Raw genomic sequence first — 21,175 nt, forward strand, 5'->3', positions numbered from 1 at the left:
CACTATGTGTTTCAGGTAAGTTCTCATCCACAATGTCCAAGACATGGCATCGTCCCTTCTTCACAAGCTATGATCTGAACCATCATCGGTGACCCTGGGACTATCGCCAACCAGTGCGCGTAAGCGGGAGCCCGCGTCGAAGGGAATGGTGTCCTGGTACCGAGCAAATGGCGTGTCGTTGTCGATTCTCGCCTACTCCTTTACGCAGGGTGGAAGCCCATCAAGACCTTGAATGGTCGGAGAGTCTGCACTGGTTGTGTAAGAGAGGATGCGCAAATCCTCTCGCAATTCTGCACCCCGTAAATATCATGATCGCCTCCTTGGGACTTAGGAGATAGTCGGGCCCGAAGCTGTCGATGCCCTTCTTGAGTTGGTTCGCTAAGCATGGCGTATATCTTGTCCCGAATGTCTGGACACTCCCGGCGTGAGTAGCCAGTAACATGGACAGAAAGCTTCGTTTATCCCTAAACAAGACAGGTTGAGGGGCATTCTCCATCTTGATGACGGACAAGGCGCCAATCTATGCCTTCTCTGTGATCAAATTCAGCATGGCTCCGGAGTGATACAAGTCTCGAACTGTCCTTGAAAGGAGCTTCCATTTCGGGGCGACCCTCCCAGAAACGAGAGTTACGTGCTTGGCATGGTTTGTGGCTGTTCTCTTGACGCGTGTTTCTGCGGCTCGAAAACCACAGCAAGCAACCACGGTCGTGTGGCCCAATGGGTACGAAACCTCAAAAACAGTTCCTCCTTAATCTAATGGCACTAACAATTCCTCCAGCAAGGCGTCTGACTACGAATCAGAAGATTGTGGGTTCGATCCCCATCATGATCAGCTTCCTTTTTGCTTGTGGGCGTTGAGAGTTGTGCGGTTCCACTGTGGGCCTCTATGTTTTTGCTGGTTGAGCCAAAGCATGGGTTGTGCGAGTCTGGTAAGAGACCCAGTTGGTTGAAATTAGAGAGTTAGAGTTGGAGGTATCTACCAAGGGAAAATTCATCCTTTCTCTGCTATTGCAGCTTGAGTACTGCTCCCCTAGCTCGGTTCCCGTGTGGTCACGCGACCCCCAGTCCAGCACTCTCCAGAGACTGCACTCACCGTTGTCAAAAGAAATCGCAGCAAAGCTTCTATTCAGTGATGCGGGGCATAGGGCTTATTAGATAGCCATGTCTTGGTCCAGAGAAGCCTCGGGGACTTGAGTCTTTTGCGCACCTTCAGCTCGGGTTCCGGCATGTGTTTCTAACAAAGTATCTGATGTTGAGGAGATCCTCGTATCCCAAGACACGTATGAGTTGATCTTAATAGGAAACTAGGGTTGAAAAGGTCACATGGCCCCCATTCAAGCAGCTGGAGCGGCACAAATCTCACCCATGTACGTAACCAATCCATCGTACGTGGCCAGTTACCGGCCTCTGAAGCCTCTGAGCGGAATCTGACATGCCTATCATGCTTACTGATCGACAATCTTGCGTCGGCTGTTTATAGAAACTGCAACTGTTGCAACCAGTCGAATGCTCGATAAAGACCAAGCCGAATTGCCTTGCTATTCTTACCGACCAGATACAGTACCTATCTCATGGTTACATGCCATCCATGTTTCACAAGATACTGCCCTCACGAGGCCGATAAGAAATGCTGTCCCCTGTCTGACGCTAAGGATAACGCGCTTGATCGGCACTTTGGACTACCCAATCTGAGCAGTTGATCCTTCGGCGTATTTCTCACCCCGCACCACTCTGCCCTATCAGCACGTTCCATGGAAGGCCAGCTGATATGTAACGTCGCATGAGGGAGCTCGTGTTTCTGGCAGCCTCGCGATGGTGTTGCGACGGGGTTTGAACCGCGATCCTTCAACACTGGGTATAAAGTTTCACGCAGCTCCACATTCAACGGCTCGGTCCGCCCAGAGACGATTTATTCATCTCAATTCGAGGCATTGATAGCTTCTGCAACCATGTCGTCCAAGAACCCAGCTGGTACCGACGCGTCTCCGACTGCCGACGTCGACACCACGCCACACATGCCGAACGACACGGCAGACACGGTCGACCTGCCTCGTGGATGGAAGTATCGACGAATTCACCTCTTTGGAAAGATCCTCCCCTGGTATGCGTCTCCTCGGATCCAGCTGGGCATGGTTGCCTTTGTGTGCTTCATGTGTCCTGGCATGTTCAATGCCTTGGGCGGCATGGGAGGAGGTGGAAAGACGGACGCGACGCTGGCCGATAACATGGTTAGTAATTGAGATTGATGGTTCATTGGTAAATGCTCATGTTCGCGACAGAACACGGCCCTGTACGCGACATTCGCCGTCTTTGGCTTCTTCGGAGGCACCTTTGTCAATAAGCTCGGAGTAAGGTGGACGCTGGCTTTTGGAGGTGTTGGCTATGGTCTCTACGCCATCAGTCTGCTTGTCTCGGAGCATAAACATGTCCCGGGCTTCAACATCTTTGCTGGAGTCTGGCTGGGTATCTGTGCTGCTCTTCTGTGGACGGCGCAGGGCACCATCATGATCTCGTACCCGCACGAGAGCCAGAAGGGACAGTACTTTGCCTGGTTCTGGGGAATCTTTAACATGGGCGCTGTCATTGGCAGCTTGGTAAGTCACTCCAACCTGGGATCTGGGCTGCATTGAATTCTGCAGCTCCATGTGCCAGATCCAACTAACCCCCTCCTAGATCCCTCTCGGTGAGAACATCAACGTCAAGGTGAACAAGACAGTCAGCGACGGCACTTATATCGGCTTCATCGTTCTCATGTTCTTTGGCGCTTGCCTGGCTCTCACTCTTTGCAACGCCGGTGACATTGTCCGCAAGGATGGCTCCCGCGTCATCCTGATGAAGAATCCGACCTGGCAAAGTGAACTCCTTGGTCTCTACGAGACACTCAAGTTTGAGCCTTTTGTCATTCTCCTCTTCCCCATGTTCTTCTCTTCCAACTGGTTCTACGTCTACCAGCAGAACGCGGTGAACGGTGCCTACTTCAACACCCGAACCAAGGCCCTCAACAGTCTGTTGTACTGGTTGTTCCAGATTATCGCCGCCGGTATCTGGGGCTATCTCCTCGATATCGAGAGCGTGAGGCGTACTATTCGTGCAAAGGCTGCTCTTGTTGTCCTCTTTGTTCTTACCTTTGCCATCTGGGGAGGCGGATATGCCTTTGAAAAGACGTACACTCGTGCCAGCGTTGATCCAAAGGCGGGCTACACTGGCGCCGACTGGGAGGACTCGGGCTATGTTGGGCCCATGTTCTTGTACATGTTTTATGGCTTCTACGATGCTTGCTGGCAAGCCAGTGTTTATTGGTATGTTGGTCTTGTTGTGTTCCTTATCATCTTGATACTAACAGGCAGTTCAGGTTCATCGGCGCCCTCTCCAACTCTGGTCGTCGATCTGCCAACTACGTTGGTTTCTACAAAGGCATTCAGTCTGCTGGCTCGGCAATCATGAACCATCTTGACGCGCGCAAGACCCCCTTCAGGACAGAGTTCATCAGCAACTGGGTTCTGCTCTCCGTTTCTCTTGTGGTGGCTGCTCCTGTCATTCTTCTCAAGATCCGCGACCATGTTGACACGGAGGATGACCTGAAGGGAACAGACGAGACCCTTGCGGATGTTTTGCCTGCGGGCCACCCTGAGAAGAGAGTCGAGGCATGAGTTCTGGTGAGCGATTGTTAGTTCATGGCGAGGCGTCATGTGATGATGGGTTTGCTGTTATTGAAGGGAGAGATCACAGGATAAGCATGTTTCGGTATAATAAATTGAGTTGCTTGGATTGACTATGAGAACTCGTTTCAGACTGATCTTGTGAGTTGAGCATTCTTCAACGCTTCAAGTAGGTAGCCGAGCGAACAGTGAAAGTTACCACACATTCACAACCATCCTACACACACTCTTGCTCCAACCTTGACTCAGACAAACTTGACATTTCCAAAGTACTTGGTGATGTGGAAGCTGGCCTTGTTTGGTGAGCTCCAAGCACCAAGCTCCTGGTCAGGGAATGTGGATGGACTGGTGACTGTGCGGAAAAAGTTCATCCTCCACCTGGTACCCTTGGCAGCACCATCGTCGACGTTGAAAAGACCCAAGGGGATCTTGACCTTGCTGACCCAGCACTCGGCAGCCTTGTCAAGCTTCGTCGTGGCAGAGAAGCCATCAGCTGCTGGGTTGGAGACGAAAAAGTGATCGAACGGCGCGCCCTCGGCCCTATCCTTGGACGGGTTGTAAACGAACGCTTGATACGTCACATTGTTGGGGTTGACTTCGAACTCTAGGTAGGTCTTCGGGTCATCGGTGCCCTTGTAGATGAAGGCTTCCATGACCTCGTACTCCCAGATGTCATCGTTGGTGCCCTGCTTGGGATCGAAGTAGAAGTTGGTCTCGTTGTGGGCGGTAAAGGTCAACGAGAGCGAGGTTCGCGTGTAGCAGAGATCGACCTTGGTGAGGGGGAAGTCGGCCTGGTCAGGGACAGACTTGGAGTAGCTGATGGTGCCGACCCTGGGGCATGCTGGAACGTTGACAGAGGGGACCCTGACGGCGTTGGCCAGACTGGCGATGGTGGTGAGTGCAACAATAGCCAGAGAACGCATGATGATGGCTTTGACTTGACAGTCTGGGGAAACGTTTTGCTCGGCTCTGTACAGGTCTAATAAGTCAATCAAGAGTGGGTTAACGCAGCGCCGATCCCATTTAGTTGCCGTAGGGCACCCGACTTACTGTCAGACAGGATCAATTCCCCAGTCACCGTCAGCCCTGGGTGTAACCCTGCCATCTAAATGAAACAGACATTCAATTTGCAACGTAGCACTGCCTCGGCGGCCATTGGTCAATGTCGTTGCACCGCGACGAGGTTCACCAGCCAAAAAGTAACACCACGTTCCCGAAGCTAATCCCAAAAGGCAGAGTAGAACGTGACCTTTGCTGCAAGTTGTTCACGCGTGAGATTACCGTGATAAGCTGTGAGTTGGGGAAACAAGTGCGGGGACGAGATGACAAGTTTTGACCTTGGCGAATGAGAAGGAAGATGGCAGTGGACTCGCATTTTAAGATGACTTTACAAAAAAGTGCGAATGGCTTGGGTACGAGGATGAGGCCATGCTGCGAGGAGCAAACACGTTAATGAGCGGGTGGAACAAGATGTTGATGGCGTCGCTGTTGGCTGCGATGTCTAACGGAGCCTTTATGGAGGTGGGGGCCAACAGGGTCTTGCTTAAGGGGATGCCGGCGCCTCTACTTGGGAAACAATGCGTGGTGCGGACTGGGCCAAAGAGTTGATGGGCGTTGTTCCAAGCTTGAAAGGAGGAGGAATAAAAGAGTACGCACCAGCCAACGGGGTTGTTGGCTTGTAGGCCGTTGTCAACAACTATCTTGTGGCGCAGTTATCCCATCATGGGCCGGGCTTCAACTATAACAAAGAACAGATTATCAACACTTCATAGCATCATAACGCAATGCTAACACAGTGGCCTTGTTTTTTTCTTTAGTCTTTCTGCGGCCTGCAGCAGAAGACCCGTTGTCAACACAGTCCAGCCATTGATGTTTAGCGGAGGGTTTCGGACTCTAGGTCGGGTTTAGCGTGAGGTCGCAATGCGTGGATGCCCAGCCGTGAGCCTCACGAGCAGCGTCTTGCAAGAGCCTAGAAGCCTCCACCCCAGAATAATCTCGACCAAAATTACACTATAGCAACCTATCCAGACGCGTGGCACTACTGCTAGCGACATGGGAGACCTCGCGGCTCGATATCTGAACGCCCATGGCAGTGATACGGATGAAGCTCCCGCCATTCGGTTTGCGCCAGATGCTGGCAGAACGTCTTCGACACGGAAGTCTACGAGAGAATTCTCACGGGCCGTGAATTCCTCATTACCGAAGCAGCAGGTTTAGAGGCCGATTCACCACCACAAAACGAGCTTGAGGTTGGCAGCGCCGCCGAGGTTGCGGAGAGCGCTCTGGCAGGGCGTAGTCTCTGCTCGTTCCTTTATGGGGACCTAGTACCGTCAGATTCCGAAACAATACGTGTTTCTATCAATCTCACCCCCTGCTATTTTCCACTCAAGCCATGTACACCTGTTGGCAAGAACGTATTCAGGTTTTGGGTAAAGCAAAGAGGCTGCCAAGACTCCGGCTGTACGCGCAAACTCTACCTCCATGCCTTCACGGGGCCGGACGACAAGGCGGCGGGGTGCGTGACGGTGCGTTCCTTGCGTGCCGATGTCCACGGCCCAAGTTCCAAGCAGCAGATAGAGACCTGGGCCAAAGAGTGCAAGGGACACCAGAGCTGTGGCGATGCTTGGAAACCTGCTCCCCTACCGAAACGGGTTATTGAGTTCAGCCCTCAGGGGGCTGCACATTCCTGCTTGCTCGAATCTCGCGGAAAGTTAGGAACCTACGCGACACTATCGTACTGCCGGGGAACCCAACCCTTCGTCACACTGAGCACGTCCACTCACAAAACCTTTCAGCAAATGGACATGGACACGCTCCCTTCCACGATCCGAGATGCCATCATTGTCACTCGCAGCCTGTCGATTCCTTACCTCTGGGCCGATGCCCTTTGCATCGAGCAAGACAGCCAAGAGGATAAAATGGATCAGATCGGGCGAATGGGGGATATATACGCCTCGTCGGCCGTCACCATCGTCGTCGCACGCGCGACGACAGCTTTCGAGGGTCTCCTGCACCCTACTACTCTTCGCTCTAAGACCACTCACCTCAAGATTCCGGTATGACTCGGAGAGGGTGATTTTGGCATAATGTCTCTTGGCCACGTAGAGGAGAGGATATACGAGGAGCGTCTTGAGCCGCTGGCGAAACGAGCGTGGACTATGCAGGAACAGCAACTAGCGCGTTGCACCCTCACCTTCGCCACACACACCATCATCTAGCGATGCAACAACAGAGCGCGAAATGCCAGAGACTCGCTCTACTTCCCCCATACTCGTCATAACAGGTGCACTGTCGACTTTAGCAAGGACGCTCCGTACCTCTACTCTCTCCTCCCTACCCCTGCTTCCTCTCAGCACGAAATCGACAACGGCCCTCCTCGCAAGAGAGACGATATCCTCAACTTCTGGCTTGAACTGGTCGGCTCTTATAGCCTTCGCACATGTACAGTCAAGCGCGATACGCTAAACGCCATAGCGAACCTCGCATCTCTTGCCTCCTTCCGCTCCGCGCTGGAAACCTACTACGCCGGACTCTGGGAGTATAACCTTGCACGCCAGCTCACGTGGTACCGATCGACTAGCAACATCCCGTCCGGCTTCGATGTGAACCATCTGCGATACAGAGACGGGGACTTTGGCGCGACCTCCTGGTCGTGGGCGAGCGTGGATGGCAGATGGGTCCAGTTTTGGTGTGAACTGAGGGGCGTCGCACCTACAGCGGTCCAAGTGCACGTCGAGGTCGCGGGCTATCTGGCTGCGCCGATGTCGACGTCGAATCCCTTTGGAGAGCCGCGCTTCGCACAACTAAGGCTGCGCGGTGTGGTGAGAATGGCGTGGTTCGGCGAGTCGGACTGCCCTTGCAGGGTCTTCTTTCTTCCCGTCTCTGCTTCGGCTCACGGAAAAAAGGGGGGCGAACCAGGTGGGAAGAGCGAAGACGGCGTAGGGACTTGTGGTCTGGATGAGGCAATTGCCCGACACGACTGCGAGTACTTCACACCGGTGGCAAGCATACAGGAAGCAATGGCTCGTCGCGGAAGGACGGCAAGACATAAACTCGTCGGCCTTGACGACGAGAAAGGACCTCGCGACCCGGTCTTAGTGTTCTGCTTGCCCGTGATCGACAGCAGTGGTAAACCGTCAATGTTCATCATTACTAGTGAGCGCGTGGATGGGTTGATATTGGTGCGAACGAGAACCGAAGACAGAGATGAAGCATATCAAAGGCTTGGTGTCTTCTGGGTGGCAAAGAAAGAAGCCTTTGACGGTCTGGAAAAAACGGAGCTGACTCTTGTGTAGGCTACGGTCATGACAGAACTGGTAACACCTCGACACTCATGTCCGGGGGTTGTGGTAAATCACAGGTGACCACTGCTTCTCGCCATTGCCTAAAACGAATTTCAAATCACACAGATTGCCCGTGCGATTTGACGAGCTGACGGAGCGCTCGCTAAGATGAGCCTGTAGGATTGGAGCGGCATTACGAGGGAGGGAAGGGGTTCCGTGAGATGGACGAGTGACGACGGCGTTGAGCAGAGGGGAAGAGGTGGCCCTGATGCGTATGTGAGTATGAGGATACGAGTAGCTCATATGAGATGATCTAAGATTAACGTTTGGTCTTGAAGGGCTACTTAGACTTAGAAGTAGGGCTGCGGAGTAAGCATGTTAAAGGGAGACTCCCATATATCATGGGTCACGCAAGCTCAACCACCTATGCACACAATTCTTGAAATCTCGAAGTCCTCGGGTCAAACTTTGGTTGTTCACCAGAGCGCGTCGTAGCCAGTATCTATTTCCACAAGAACGACAAAAGGCAGCCGGCCATGGACACTAAAGGAGGATAAAATGGCAGCCAAGATGAGACAAGACGGCTCTCCGTGAGACGAGACTTGTAATGCTCTTTCACTTCTACAACTGTCTTCTCCTTGGACTCTGCGTTCTTCTTTTCAATCCCACGTAAAGCTTCAAGCCCTATCTTATGTCGAAAAGTGGGGTAGAAGGGATAGCATGAGACCACCAGAGTGGTCAAACGGGGCGTGGATAATCGGATTAATAATAGTCTGTTTCCAGCTGAGGCGGATTGTGACAATTATTGGGCTATCAGGCTATCATGGCGCTGGAGGCGTTGACATGGTGCCACCACAACTGACTTAGTCAGACCATTGTTCAGAGGACTAGTAGTGTTCCATTGTAGGACCAACGAGTCGACTTTTTAGTGAGTCATACTAATCACCTGCCTGAACCCATGGCTTGCCTGATAAGGCTGACGGTCGTCTCTCCTCGAACGTGTTGTGGCCATCTCACTCCCATCCGTCACAAGCCATGGATCTACAAAGCGATGATCTCCTGCCAGGCGAAAAAGTCTTCATGAAAAACGCGGCCAATGCCATGATCAGCATCGATGATTATAAACTGAGTAGATTCTTCGCCGACGGCCTTGCCCGCCTCTTTGGCAAGGAGAATCTCGAGGCGATCGGCGGAAAGCTGTATCTCACCAACCACCGAATGCTGTTCAAGTCACACTCTATCAACCGAGTCACTGGAAAATTCAGTATTGCGCTTCCTACAATCAGCGCTGTCGAGGACACGTCCAAATTCTTGACCAAGAGGATCGACGTAACCACGTCCACTGAAACATTCCAATTTGTTGTCTGGGGCATCCCTGAATTCATCTCCATGATCGACAAGACTCGTTTGGCGTTGGAGCCTGCCGAGGTCAAGCGGTTGCAGTCGCTTGTCCTGGAGAACTACAAAATCTTTGGTGATGGCATGACGGTTGCAAAGAGTATCGGAGGGATCAACAAGCCCTTGCTGGGAGCCCGGAAGGCAGGAGTTTTGACCAAGCTGGCAACCGGAGCAGGGAACCCTCTAGAGATCACAGGAATATTGAACTTTCTTGAGCTGATGGGAGACGGACAAGGCTGAGAGGAGAGATACGAGAGCTTTGGTAGATCGCAACTGACTGGATGGAGGTGCGTTGTGTTACCCAAGCTTCGTGGTTGGAACTGAGGATGGGCCCTGTTTCCTTTTATTTATTACTTTTAGTTCATTCCACTACTTCATACTGTTAGCGGTAATGCCAACTATATACCTTGATTCACAGCCCTTCGGATATGCTTTCATGCTGCCACTGTCGAAATCCCTCCAAGATACGATCCTGATGGTCAGTCTCTCCAGGTGGCTATAAACACTGGAATGGCAAACCTCTCGGTCCGGAGACTTGAGACAGATGTCTCAGGGCAGCTCGCCACTCTAATATATGAGCGCACGCGGCCATTGGATATTAATTCCTAGATCGCGTTGCTAGCTTAGCTGTGACAAGATGCAAATAACTGTGGTGAGCTAGATTCTAACTATATAACCCATTTAGAACTATCTGTAATTACAGCCATTAGACTGCATCGTGATCAACCATGAAAAATCATTGAGTTCCCATTTGATGCATGTCTTGGATAAGTGGCGGGCTGTTCCCGGGTCCAGACCAATCTGGGCCCTAACTGAGCTATGTAAGCAAGGGATTCGAGACGATTGAATTCCTATTTGGCCTTGTATAGTACCTAGTTATGTCTCGGAAACGCCTTGATGGAGACACAGGCGTGGACTGACCCTGTCCGTCCAGAGGTACATAATCTACTTGGGCCCTCAATTCAGACGCCTTGCCTCGCCCTTTGTTCTTCCTACCGGTTCTTGGACCATTGGCGCTACGCAGAAGTGCCCTTCTCCCTTCTCCCAAAACCTCCTCTAACAACCTCCACCATGGGCTTCTGGAAGGGTATCCTTGGTGTCGTGGGTTCCATCCCCGTTATCGGTCACGTAACGGTAGCCATGTAGTATATTGCCAGTAATAAAGACGGCGCCCTAAAGTCTCTAGCATCGAGCACAGGGAACCTCATCTACCCACCTAGGGTTGATGACTGGGTTGGTGGCATTGGAAGCCAGCCAGGATGCTCTCTAGATAAATATTCAACATCTTTATATAAACCTAGGTTCCGAACTAGGCAAAAGTCATTTGTTATCCATGGATGGTGACTATGACCCGACTGGGTGCCATGATCCCTTCGACAGCGCAAGGCAGCACTTGGTACTCTCTCCGACATTAGACCTGATGTCAATCCAAAACCTTTTGCGAATTGATGGATAATGCTTCATGTTCGGCCTTCTTAATGAAGCCGATAATTCACTGCCTTTGAAGTATGTGACCATGGGTCATTGTTCGTTGTCCGCCACATAGTTATTTCTTCATTTCCAGTCCTTTCTGAACGGCCAATTGCAATTGAGCGACGGGAAAATGCAAGTTTTGGATGAACACTAGGGAGTCTTCCTTAGCCTACGAGCTGCCGATTAGAAAGTCGGGAGCTATGGTTGGATTGAATATATATTCCATGCATACAATCTTTGCTCCGTTCGGTTAAAAAATGACATCACAGCTATCTACCCGTTGGCTCATGTGGGCCAAGGCCCAGGCGAGCCAACCTAGCAAGCTAGGTTGGCCACAAAATTGTAATACAGCCACAAAATTGTGATACATTGTGGGGCCCTGATTTCCCCCTTGAAAAGCCGCCTTTTTTATCCTCTGAGTTTTAGAAGCTATCGAGAGTGATTTTTGAAGGTAAAAAGGAGCAAATTGAAGTAATTAGCGATGCCTAATGTGATGATATTAATGATATTGATAATATCTATAATAGAAGCCACTGCCTAAGCCTCTAAGGCCGCCGCCTTTCTGGATGCTTTGCTATATAAATTTGGCTATAAGATTATCTCTTTAGCCCCCTGGGCTAGCTTCTCGTATGGCTCTTACTTTTATAATAATACTCTTAATTCTTTATATTCCTAATATATAGCGTTGAGGCTATATTAGGCATAGCGTAGAGGGGGGTTTAGATGGTAAAGATAGTAGCCGCGGCGATAAGGCTATAACTAGTGGTAATAAGGGTATCTTAAGTAGATATAGAGGAGGTTTAAATAGAGAGAGTTCTTTATTATTTTCCTTTTTTTCTTTTTTTTTTTCTTTATTAGTAAGAGCTAGATTAAGGTAAAAAGTAATATTATTATTACTTCTTATAAGAGCGGTCTAGTTTATTGCGCTAAGGGGTTTTAAGGTAAAACTAGTATTATAAATAGCTTTATTAATTTCTTATAGTAATTATATATTTATTATAAAACTATTAGGCTTTTAAGAGAGGATTTAATATATAATTAAGTATTATATTTTTATAAAATAATACTTAATATCTTTCTTTATATACTTTAGCTACTAAGCCTATAATATCTTCCTTTTTATATTATTAATTATAATCTCTTTATCTTATTATTAAAGATCTTTTATTTTTTTTATCTTTTATATAATAAGACTATAAATAAATTAGATTTATATTTTTTCCTCTTTTTACTAGGTTTTAGTAATAATCTCTTTTTATTACTCTTAAATCTCTTATAGATTAATATTATAACTAAAATTACTAATTAGCTTTACTTTTTTCTCTCTTTTTTTAATATTATATTTCTTCTTAATTTAAGCCTAGTAATTATTAATATAAGTAATAATTATAGATTTAAGGATTATAGCCTCTATAATGACCTTATATATCTAATAAAGTCTAATATATATTAGAGAGCTAAAGGTATTATTATAGCGCTCTAAGAGGTATTTTATAATATTTATAATAGTCTAGAAGTAAGAGTTATAAAAAAAGAATAAAAAAAAGGCTAGGTTAATAGCTTACTTTGCCTAAAGCTACTTTTTAGTAAGATATATTATTATTAACTTAGGATTTAGTAGATAGATATTTAATTTTTTAAAGCCTAAGATAATATTATATATAGTAAATTCTTTCTTAAAGACTTATTATTTTATAGTTTAACTTAATAATTATATTAATATTAAAAGAGACTTATAATTTACTTAAAAGCTATAAATAAAGTTAGTATAAGAGAAAAAAATATTTCTTTTTTAAAACTACTTAATAAAATACTTTTAATATATATTCTTTAATAACTAAAAGACTTTAATATCTATTAGCTATAATATATATATAAAATAAAATAATAAAAGAGCTATAATAATATAGAATTTTATATAATATTTTCTAATATTAAAGACTTTATATCTTATAAACCTATTAAAGATAATAAGGTATTAAATTATTATATTAGGGGCATAAGAGATAAGAGAAATATTATATTAAATATACTTATATATAAGATCTCTAAGGAACTTATTATAATTAAATTATTCCTTAAAAGTTACTTTATAATTTCTTATTATAGAGGATTTTACCTAAGAATATTAATTAAAATATATTATTTACTTAAGAATTATCTAGCTATTAGAAAAAGCTATATTAGACTAGGCAAAGTAAATATTAGGATTAGCCTTTATATATACTTAATCTAAGGTTAGAAATATCTTAAAAATAAGCTATAGTAGTATTATATTACCTATAGTACTATTTATATTAATAAGGATATAAGTCTTATAGTTAGAAAGAGAAAAAACTTACTTTCTTATTTTGTAAAAGACTGAAAAATAGAGACTATAAAGTCTGAAAATAGTATAGGGTAGGTAACTAAAATAGGAGGAGAATAGGCAGTGGAATCAGTCCTTATAAATAGCTGATTGGCTAGATAAGGTATCATAGAGTAATAAGAGTGGGGAAAATAATAGATAAGGTTATAAAGGAGAAGGCCAGCTTCTTATAGGTAGTCTCATTGGTTGAATTGGTTGAAGATTAAAGAAGCTATTTCTAAGAGAGGGTTTATAGCTTATATAGCTAATTGATCGGAATCTATTAGCCCGATTCGGATAAAAGTTATACCGTCGGATAGCTCTAATTCCGGGCTTTAAAACCCTATTAGTTTTGCTAGAAACGGATAACTAGAAGCCGAGCTATAGTTAGAAGAAGCTGAAACCCTTAAAGGTTTTAAACTAAGAGATTTAAAACCAGATAGGAAATACCCTATAGAAAAGCACGGTTTTACCGGCTTTATCGGGCTCTATAAGAGCCCTAAGTCCGAAGTCACGTGACCCTTCCTAAAAGGGTAATATTGCCTAAAAGGGGCATTATTGTAACTCCTTAATATCTTGCTTATCTAAGCATATAAAGCTTAGGTAAGCAAGCTGTAAGATAGCGCAAAAGCTATACTATAGGGTAATAGAATGCTAGGCTTATATCTTATAAGCCTATTTTTCTAGAATTATATTTATAAAAGACCTTTATAATAAGGACTTTTACATATTTTTTATTTTATTTATATAATAAAGACTTTAATATTTTCCTTAAAAATCTTAATCTTAATATTAGCCTAATTAATATTTTAATACTTAGAGGCGCTAATTTTATAACTCTAAATAATCTTAGTTAGGCTTTTAAACTACTATTAAAGGTTATAAAGACTACTAGCTTCCTAGGACTTATAAGATTATTTTATAGCCTTAAGAAATACTTACTTAAGCTTAGAATAATTAATATAAAAATAAGAATATTATATTTTATTAACTAGATTAATATTAGGATTCTTATATTAATAAAGGGTTATAGCAGTATTTTTAATTTTAGCTTTAGAGGTAAAAAATCTAGACCTTTTTATTTATATAACAAAAATAATAATAGCTTTATCTTCTTTATCTATAAGGACTCGCAGTCTATTGACTTAGGCAGGGATAAATCTAGTCTCTAGCCTTCTTATAATCCTCTAAATAGAGGCAAAAGAGAACCCGGGGTGGCATGCATTGGCGGCACAAAGTAAGAGAGGTTAAGTTATGCCGGCGGAGGTGCTGCGATAGAGGCCCCGGGCATACCGCGCACGTAATACCATAACTTCCCGGGCGGCCTTAAGATTCGCCTTACTCGGCATAATAAAGATAGACATAAGAGAGGTATTTTTTACTAGTTAGTATCATAAAATACAGCTAAAATAGGTAGTAATTACATAAAAATGAGGATATTACCAAGTGCGGGGTCTATATTACAATTTTGTAGCTATATCACAATTTTGTGGCCAACCTAGCTTGCTAGGTTAGCTCGCCTGGGCCTTGGCCCACATGAGCCAACGGGTATTTTACTCCAAGCCTCCTTGATTTGGATGAGCTGTGCGGCCACTCAACGCCCTATTTGCTAGGTATCATCCCGCTGTGGCTGATGGGCTAGCCCATGGCTGGGGGCACAAAGAGCCATGATACGACAAGACATTAAAATCTTGCGAGTTGGACTAGGATTTGAAAGGGGCCTATCCGACAGAAGGAACAATCTACGGGCAAGAACTTATAGCTTTACAACTTCTCGGCTCTTTGACTGTTTCGGTTTCATCCAATCCTTGCCCAAACCCTAGCTTCACCTCGTATTCCTGAGCGATAACCGCCTGCTAACAACTTCAGGCAAAGATCTTCTTCCACACCCAAAGACTCCTGCTATTGGTATAATGCTTGAATCCCTCAATGCCCCACTCCATGCCGATGCCACTCTCCTTGTGTCCACCGAACGGCACGTTGGGCGCGACATCAAAGTGAGAGTTGATCCACACGCTTCCCGCGCTCAACTGGCGACCCATTCTCTCGGCCCGGTCCAGATCCTTGCTCCAGACTGAGGCGCCGAGACCTGTCTCGAGGGCGTTGGCGCGGTCGATGACGTCTTGCTCGTCGGACCACTTGAGGAGCGGAACAATGGGGCCAAAGGGCTCTTCCACGACGATGCGGGAGTCTTCGGGAGGGTTGTCGATGATGGCGGGTTCGATGAGGTAGCCCTTGGATGTCTCTCGGATCTTGCCTTCAAGGGCGACGTTCCATCCTTGCTTCTCAATCTCTGAGTACATGTTCTTGACAAGCTCATATCTGGTTTGTGTGTTAGCATATTTGGCCAAGAGCAATTGGAGACAACTTACTGCATGCTGTTCTGCACTGGCCCGACAACCACACCCTCCTCAAAGGCACCGCCGGTCTTGACGTGATTCTTTGTAAATTCAACCATGGCATCTCTGAACTGGTCATAAATCTTCTCGTGCACGTAGACTCGCTTGGTCAACATGCAAATCTGACCCGAGTTCAAGAATGACAGCATTGTAATTTTGGGGAGACACTTTTCGATATCAACGTCCTCGCAGACAATGGCAGCATCGTTTCCGCCCAGCTCGAGAACGACTCGCTTCAACGTCTTAGAGCAGCTTGCAGCAATCTTCTTACCGGTGGCAATTGATCCTGTGAAACTGATCATGTCGATGCCAGGGTGGGCCGTCATCCAAGGACCCAGGTTGTCGTCGCCGCTGAGGACCTGGAACACGCCTGGGGGGAAGATTGACATTCCAATCTCACCGAACTTGAGGTCGCAGTACGGAGTAAAGGGAGAGGGCTTCATGATGACGGCATTGCCGGTCATGATCGCGGGACCGACTTTGCCCATTCCCAGGAGCATAGGCCAGTTCCAAGGGACGATGGCGCCGCAAACGCCCAGTGGGGGAAATGTCGAGGTAATTCTTCTCTCCTCTGTGTCTTCAATAATCTCATCCTTGACCTCCATGGTAGCAAAGGCCCGTAGCCAAGTCAAGGTCATGTCCATCTCCTGTCCAGCCAAGCCCAAAGGCTTGCCTTGCTCCATGGACTGCAGCTTCTCGAGTTCATGGCGGTTGGCCTCAACGGCATCGGCAAAAGCGAGCATTAGCTTGCTTCGCTCCTCGTGCGTGGTCTTGGACCACTTGTTAAATGCGGCACGGGCATGCTTGACTGCGAGATCTAGCTGCTCCTCGGTAGCGACAGGGACCTCGTACAGAGCCTGCTCTGTGGACGGATCGATCGAGTGCCGGGTCTCTGGGGTGGCGACGAACTCGCCATTAACGATGTTACCAGGGTAGGTCTAAAAGAGTTAGCAGGGTTTAGTACAGTGGACAAGGGTATGACAGACGCAAATGTCGATTTTGACGGCCATGTTGTCTCTTTGCTTAATCTGCGCAAACTTTGTTGAGCAAACGGATCGTCGGCTGCACAAGCTACCAGGCACTGTATTTACGTCTCGGGAGCTCCGTCGAGGGGACCTCATGAGCTGATCTTATGGGCTATGCTCCTGCAGCTCGCTGACATGGGGGGTCAATTGGTCCTTGCATTCTCCGAACGTACGGCCCAATCGCATCCAATCCAAAGACTCCTGGACCGTGAAGACAGCCCCCGCGGAACCTGGATCGGGACAGCTTGGCGGGATGCGGAGCTCTGGAACTGTTGGTGCTCAACTGCGGAGTGACACCCGCGTTGGAGTGAAGCCAGGGTGACGTCGCACCATCATCAACGATACGACCCGACAGATCCACAGATGGAGCATGGCTGAAGAGGGGAAATCTTCAAGCCTCGGTCGACATGACGACGTCACTTTTCCAATCTCTCCTGATTTCTTGAAGCGGGGAAAGGCGAATACCACTTGCCCTTTGTAGGACGATTCAAAGGCCATGAACATTTTCCCCTAACCTTGCAAAAAAAAAAAAAAAAAAAAAAAACAGCCCAAGACATGTGTTGGTTGTCGATCACCACTGCACCCCTGTTCCCCGTTTTCACCACCTAAACTCTAATTCCGCCGTCGACATGCTGATGGAGGCGATTGTCTTGATCTTCTTCTTCTGCTACTCTATTTGGATGCTGTTTTCCGCTTTGCTTCTCAAAACGGGTCTGGTGCGAGTGTTGAAGGATTAGGGGGACAGGAATAGCGCAGGCAGATAACGGTCACCTCGTTAGCTCGTTTGTCAAGCTGTTCTAGTCACCCACCCAGACGTGGATGCTCCCGCTCAGGTAACTTTGCCCTTAGTTTCATCTGTGACAGGTCATGGACCTTGAGTTACTTAGTGATGGCAGTTGGGGGGATATCAATGCGGCGCGGGTAGCGGCAGTGCAGTCTCTCCACTGTCAATGGTAGGCGAGTTCATCTACCGGATTTAATCCTTGTCCCCGGAAATCTTGTCGTTGCTGCCCAGGCAACTTTAAAGAAGGATGCCATGTCCCACGCCCGGCCAGTCTCGTAGACAAAGTTTGTGATGACTGACAACGCCGTCATTTCCTGTCATTCTGTCCTTTCCTTTGTTTCGTAAGGTGCAGCCGCTCGACGGTCAGCATGGCCCTGGACCCTTTGACAGCCTTTACGGTCGAGGCTTGGACGTATTTGGGGCTTAGCCTCATTGTCGTGGCCATTCGCTTCGGTGCTCGATGGCGTTGGATGGGCCTTGGAGGCTTGGCTCCCGATGACTACCTCATGGTTTTAGCTGGAGTGAGTCGTTAACCTTCGACCACGTGGGTGATATTCTCAGCACTAACGGCCTTGGCCAGCTTCTGTTTACGGCAGAAACTGCAACGGCACATTTCGTTGGAGCTTACTGGCAAGGACTGGCCAACAATGCGTAAGCCCTTGCCCCAAAGCAGCATTCGATTCGCGACACCCTCAGCGGAGGACATAAACATATTGGGAGGCTGACTCATCTTGACTGGAGACAGCATGACGGACGAGCAACGTGCAGGCCTCGACCCCGACAGCGACGAATATTACCGACGAGTCCATGGATCGCAGACGCAGCTATTCGGTTGGCTGGTGTATACCGTGCTGCTCTGGTGCCTCAAGCTATGCTGGCTGTTCTTCTTCAAGCGCCTCGGAGATGGCGTCGACAACATGACGCTCAAGATCAACATTGGCTTTGCAATTGTCGGGGTGACGTTCTTTGGAACTTTTTTCACCATTCTGTGTTCATGCTGGCCCATTTACAAGAAGTGGCAGATCTACCCTGATCCTGGAAGTGCGTGCATTCAGAGCCTTGGGGCACCGATAAGACTTTTGCTGACATATACACCATGTTAGATACTTGCTATCCTGCCGTCTCGCACGTCCAGGCTTGGACCTTGATCTGGACAAACTTGAGCACTGACCTGTACATCATGTCTATCCCTCTACCGGTAAAAGCCTTTGACCCGTCTCTCTGGATAAGTACCTCCCAGTGCTAATGCAGCTCTTTCTGTAGATGGTCTGGAACGCCAACATTCCCAGAGCAAAGAAGATTGCTCTCATCGTCATCTTCTGTGGTGGTCTCATCACAGCAGTCTTTGGAGGCCTTCGATGCGGTTACGTTCTCCAGGGTGGCGTAGAAGGTCCCCAACGAGCTGGAGAGTGGTCCTGCCGAGAGTCTTTCGTGGCTATGGTTGTGACTAACCTGCCTGTTCTCACTCCTTTGATCCAGCGTGGTGTGAGACGTGCACGCATAGGATATTCGGGGTATAACGGATCTGGATCGGCTGGGACTCCAGGCGTCAGTAAGGGCAGTAGTCGTTTCCAGCTTACGACTATAGGTGGCAAGGGAAGAAAGAAGGCCGCCTTTAAGCATCCTCTGTCGTTGCCCGGGGAAACTTTTTACGAACGATATGGCTCTGAGGAAGAGATTGTCGAAGGAGGTCAGAATCCGAAAAGCGCGACAAACCCAGACTCGGAGTCATATCGAAAGAATGATGGTAAGGGTGGCGAGGAAATTGTAGTGACAACGCAGTGGAATGTCGAGCATCAGGAGTCGGAACGCCATGAAGTGGACAGGGAGAGTAAGAAGTTTGTTACAGCCGGCTACTGATTCATCGAGGCATATTATAAAAAAGAATAGAATAATGACGGTGGTAGACAGACCAATGGATAATATTAGGCCAGACCAGGTCAGTTACAGTGTGACAAGAGGCAAGATGGGTTCCATGATTTGATTATCCTACACCTTGAGGGAGTGATAGCTGATGGTCAATTAATTTACAAAGCCTGAGGTCATGTCATTCACAGAGCCAAAGCATCAGATTGTGTCTATCGATAGGAACCAATGAGCACAGAGATAATAGGATTCAAGGGTAGATATAATTGAAATACATTCTTGTTGGGATATCATTATCTAAATGTTGACAAATTAAAAGAATCGAAGCATCGATCAGTCCTCACCACCTCTTAAAAACGGCACGACGACCTGGGATGTGTGCTAGGGTCTCGTTGGCCTTCCATCCTCCCCCTGGGACAATCACGATTGGGATGGGCTCAGGTTCAGCCTTTTCATGACTCTCCTCCTGCTGCATCTTATGCTCCGGCACAGGAGCGGGTTCATGCTCAGGCATAGCTTCAGGCTCAGGTTCATGCTCGGGCATGGGTTGGGGTTCATGCTCAGGCATGGGCTCAGGCTCGTGCTCAGGCATAGGTTCGGGCTCATGTTCGGGCATAGCCTCAGGGACATGTTCAGGAGCAGGTTCAGCCTGGCCAGGATGCTCGACCACCGGTTCATGGACCGGTTCCTCCTCAGCCGGCATTTCATGTTCAGCAGCAGGGACTGTCTCTGTGTGAATAGCCGTGACGTGTACCGTCTCTGCGGCTCCGTGCTCCGTGACGGTGTGAACCACGGTAACATGAACGGGCTTTTCAACCTCGACAGTATGAACCACCTCGACTGGCTTCTCTACTTCGACAGTATGAACAACCTGTACAGGCTTCTCCACGACAGATGTGTGGATAACTGTCACTGGTACCTCGACAGGCTTCTCAACCTCGACAGTGTGGACGACTTGGACAGGTTTCTCGACCTCGACCACGGACGTGTGGATGACGGTCACTGGCTTTTCCACTTCAACCGGCTTCTCGACTTCGACTGTATGAACAACCTGTACAGGCTTCTCCACGACAGAGGTGTGGATAACTGTCACTGGCACCTCGACAGGCTTTTCAACTTCGACTGTGTGGACGACCTGAACAGGCTTCTCGACTTCCACCACGGATGTGTGGATCACAGTGACTGGCTTCTCGACCTCTTGGTGAACAATCGACGTCTCAACCACAGTGACGGGTTTTTCGACTTCTTTGTGGACGATTGAAGTTTCAGTGACCTTGACCTCCTTCTCTTTCTCAACCACAGAAGTGTGAATGACTGTCACAAGCTTCTCGACTTCGTGGTTCACCACTGACGTGTGGATGACAGTGACGGGCTTTTCCACTTCATTGTTGACAACGGAAGTGTGGATGATGGTGACCAACTTCTCGATAGGCTTCTCGACGACCACCTCTTCCACCTTGGTCTCAATCTGGTGCTTGACCTCGGTTTCTGTCACGTGGATGGTCTCTGGGTGTAATGTGACGTGGACCGTCTCTGTCACGTGCTGGATCTCAGGAGGGAGTGTGACGTGAACAGTCACGATCTCGTGAACAGTGACCTGTATTGGCTCACAGCCAGCAGCTGGTTCATGGGCCGGTGGCGCTGGCTCATGCTCTGGTTGCACTGGTTCATGGACTGGTTGAGCAGGTTCATGAACTGGCTGTGCGGGTTCGTGAGCAGGAGCTTCGTGGCCTTCTGTTGTATTTGGCGTGAAGAATGAAGGAGAGGCTGTGGCAAGGCCAGCAAAGAGCACCAGGCTGCCGACTTTCGAGAAGATCATGTCTAGCTGGCGACTAGGTCGTCAATGGGAAGGATCGTAAAGGGAATGCGGTTGGATCGCGATGTAGATTAGGAAATAATGGGCGATACCAGATCGCCAGAGAAAAGAACGAAGGATTAAGA

General features: G+C 47.8%; 7 protein-coding genes across 7 annotated transcripts; 4 read left to right on the forward strand and 3 right to left on the reverse strand.

Moving 5' to 3' along the window:
* Positions 1 to 1,949: 1,949 nt before the first annotated feature.
* Positions 1,950 to 3,650, forward strand: NCS54_00981500 (Hypothetical protein; the record flags this gene model as incomplete). Its single annotated transcript, XM_053155146.1, has 4 exons — positions 1,950 to 2,228; positions 2,280 to 2,594; positions 2,674 to 3,299; positions 3,353 to 3,650. 4 exons carry the CDS (start codon positions 1,950 to 1,952, stop codon positions 3,648 to 3,650), a joined length of 1,518 nt encoding a protein of 505 aa, XP_053011121.1.
* A 254-nt stretch (positions 3,651 to 3,904) lies between these two features.
* On the reverse strand, positions 3,905 to 4,582 carry NCS54_00981600 (Hypothetical protein; the record flags this gene model as incomplete). The annotated part of the gene is made up of 1 exon (XM_053155147.1): positions 3,905 to 4,582. The coding sequence occupies one exon, from the start codon at positions 4,580 to 4,582 to the stop codon at positions 3,905 to 3,907; it is 678 nt and encodes a 225-aa protein (XP_053011122.1).
* Positions 4,583 to 6,457: 1,875 nt separating this feature from the next.
* Positions 6,458 to 7,954, forward strand: NCS54_00981700 (HET domain-containing protein; the record flags this gene model as incomplete). Its single annotated transcript, XM_053155148.1, has 2 exons — positions 6,458 to 6,715; positions 6,878 to 7,954. The coding sequence occupies 2 exons, from the start codon at positions 6,458 to 6,460 to the stop codon at positions 7,952 to 7,954; spliced, it is 1,335 nt and encodes a 444-aa protein (XP_053011123.1).
* Positions 7,955 to 8,977: 1,023 nt separating this feature from the next.
* NCS54_00981800 (GRAM domain-containing protein) lies at positions 8,978 to 9,580 on the forward strand (the record flags this gene model as incomplete). The annotated part of the gene is made up of 1 exon (XM_053155149.1): positions 8,978 to 9,580. The coding sequence occupies one exon, from the start codon at positions 8,978 to 8,980 to the stop codon at positions 9,578 to 9,580; it is 603 nt and encodes a 200-aa protein (XP_053011124.1).
* Positions 9,581 to 15,025: 5,445 nt separating this feature from the next.
* Positions 15,026 to 16,569, reverse strand: NCS54_00981900 (Aldedh domain-containing protein; the record flags this gene model as incomplete). The annotated part of the gene is made up of 3 exons (XM_053155150.1): positions 15,026 to 15,482; positions 15,533 to 16,497; positions 16,546 to 16,569. 3 exons carry the CDS (start codon positions 16,567 to 16,569, stop codon positions 15,026 to 15,028), a joined length of 1,446 nt encoding a protein of 481 aa, XP_053011125.1.
* A 1,167-nt stretch (positions 16,570 to 17,736) lies between these two features.
* NCS54_00982000 (Hypothetical protein) lies at positions 17,737 to 19,228 on the forward strand (the record flags this gene model as incomplete). Its single annotated transcript, XM_053155151.1, has 5 exons — positions 17,737 to 17,889; positions 17,949 to 18,019; positions 18,114 to 18,409; positions 18,472 to 18,566; positions 18,632 to 19,228. The coding sequence occupies 5 exons, from the start codon at positions 17,737 to 17,739 to the stop codon at positions 19,226 to 19,228; spliced, it is 1,212 nt and encodes a 403-aa protein (XP_053011126.1).
* A 346-nt stretch (positions 19,229 to 19,574) lies between these two features.
* On the reverse strand, positions 19,575 to 21,053 carry NCS54_00982100 (Hypothetical protein; the record flags this gene model as incomplete). Its single annotated transcript, XM_053155152.1, has 1 exon — positions 19,575 to 21,053. One exon carries the CDS (start codon positions 21,051 to 21,053, stop codon positions 19,575 to 19,577), a length of 1,479 nt encoding a protein of 492 aa, XP_053011127.1.
* Between the last annotated feature and the right edge of the window lie 122 nt (positions 21,054 to 21,175).

Source organism: Fusarium falciforme, chromosome 7 (assembly GCF_026873545.1).
Source record: "Fusarium falciforme chromosome 7, complete sequence".
Taxonomy (NCBI): Eukaryota; Fungi; Ascomycota; class Sordariomycetes; order Hypocreales; family Nectriaceae; genus Fusarium; species Fusarium falciforme.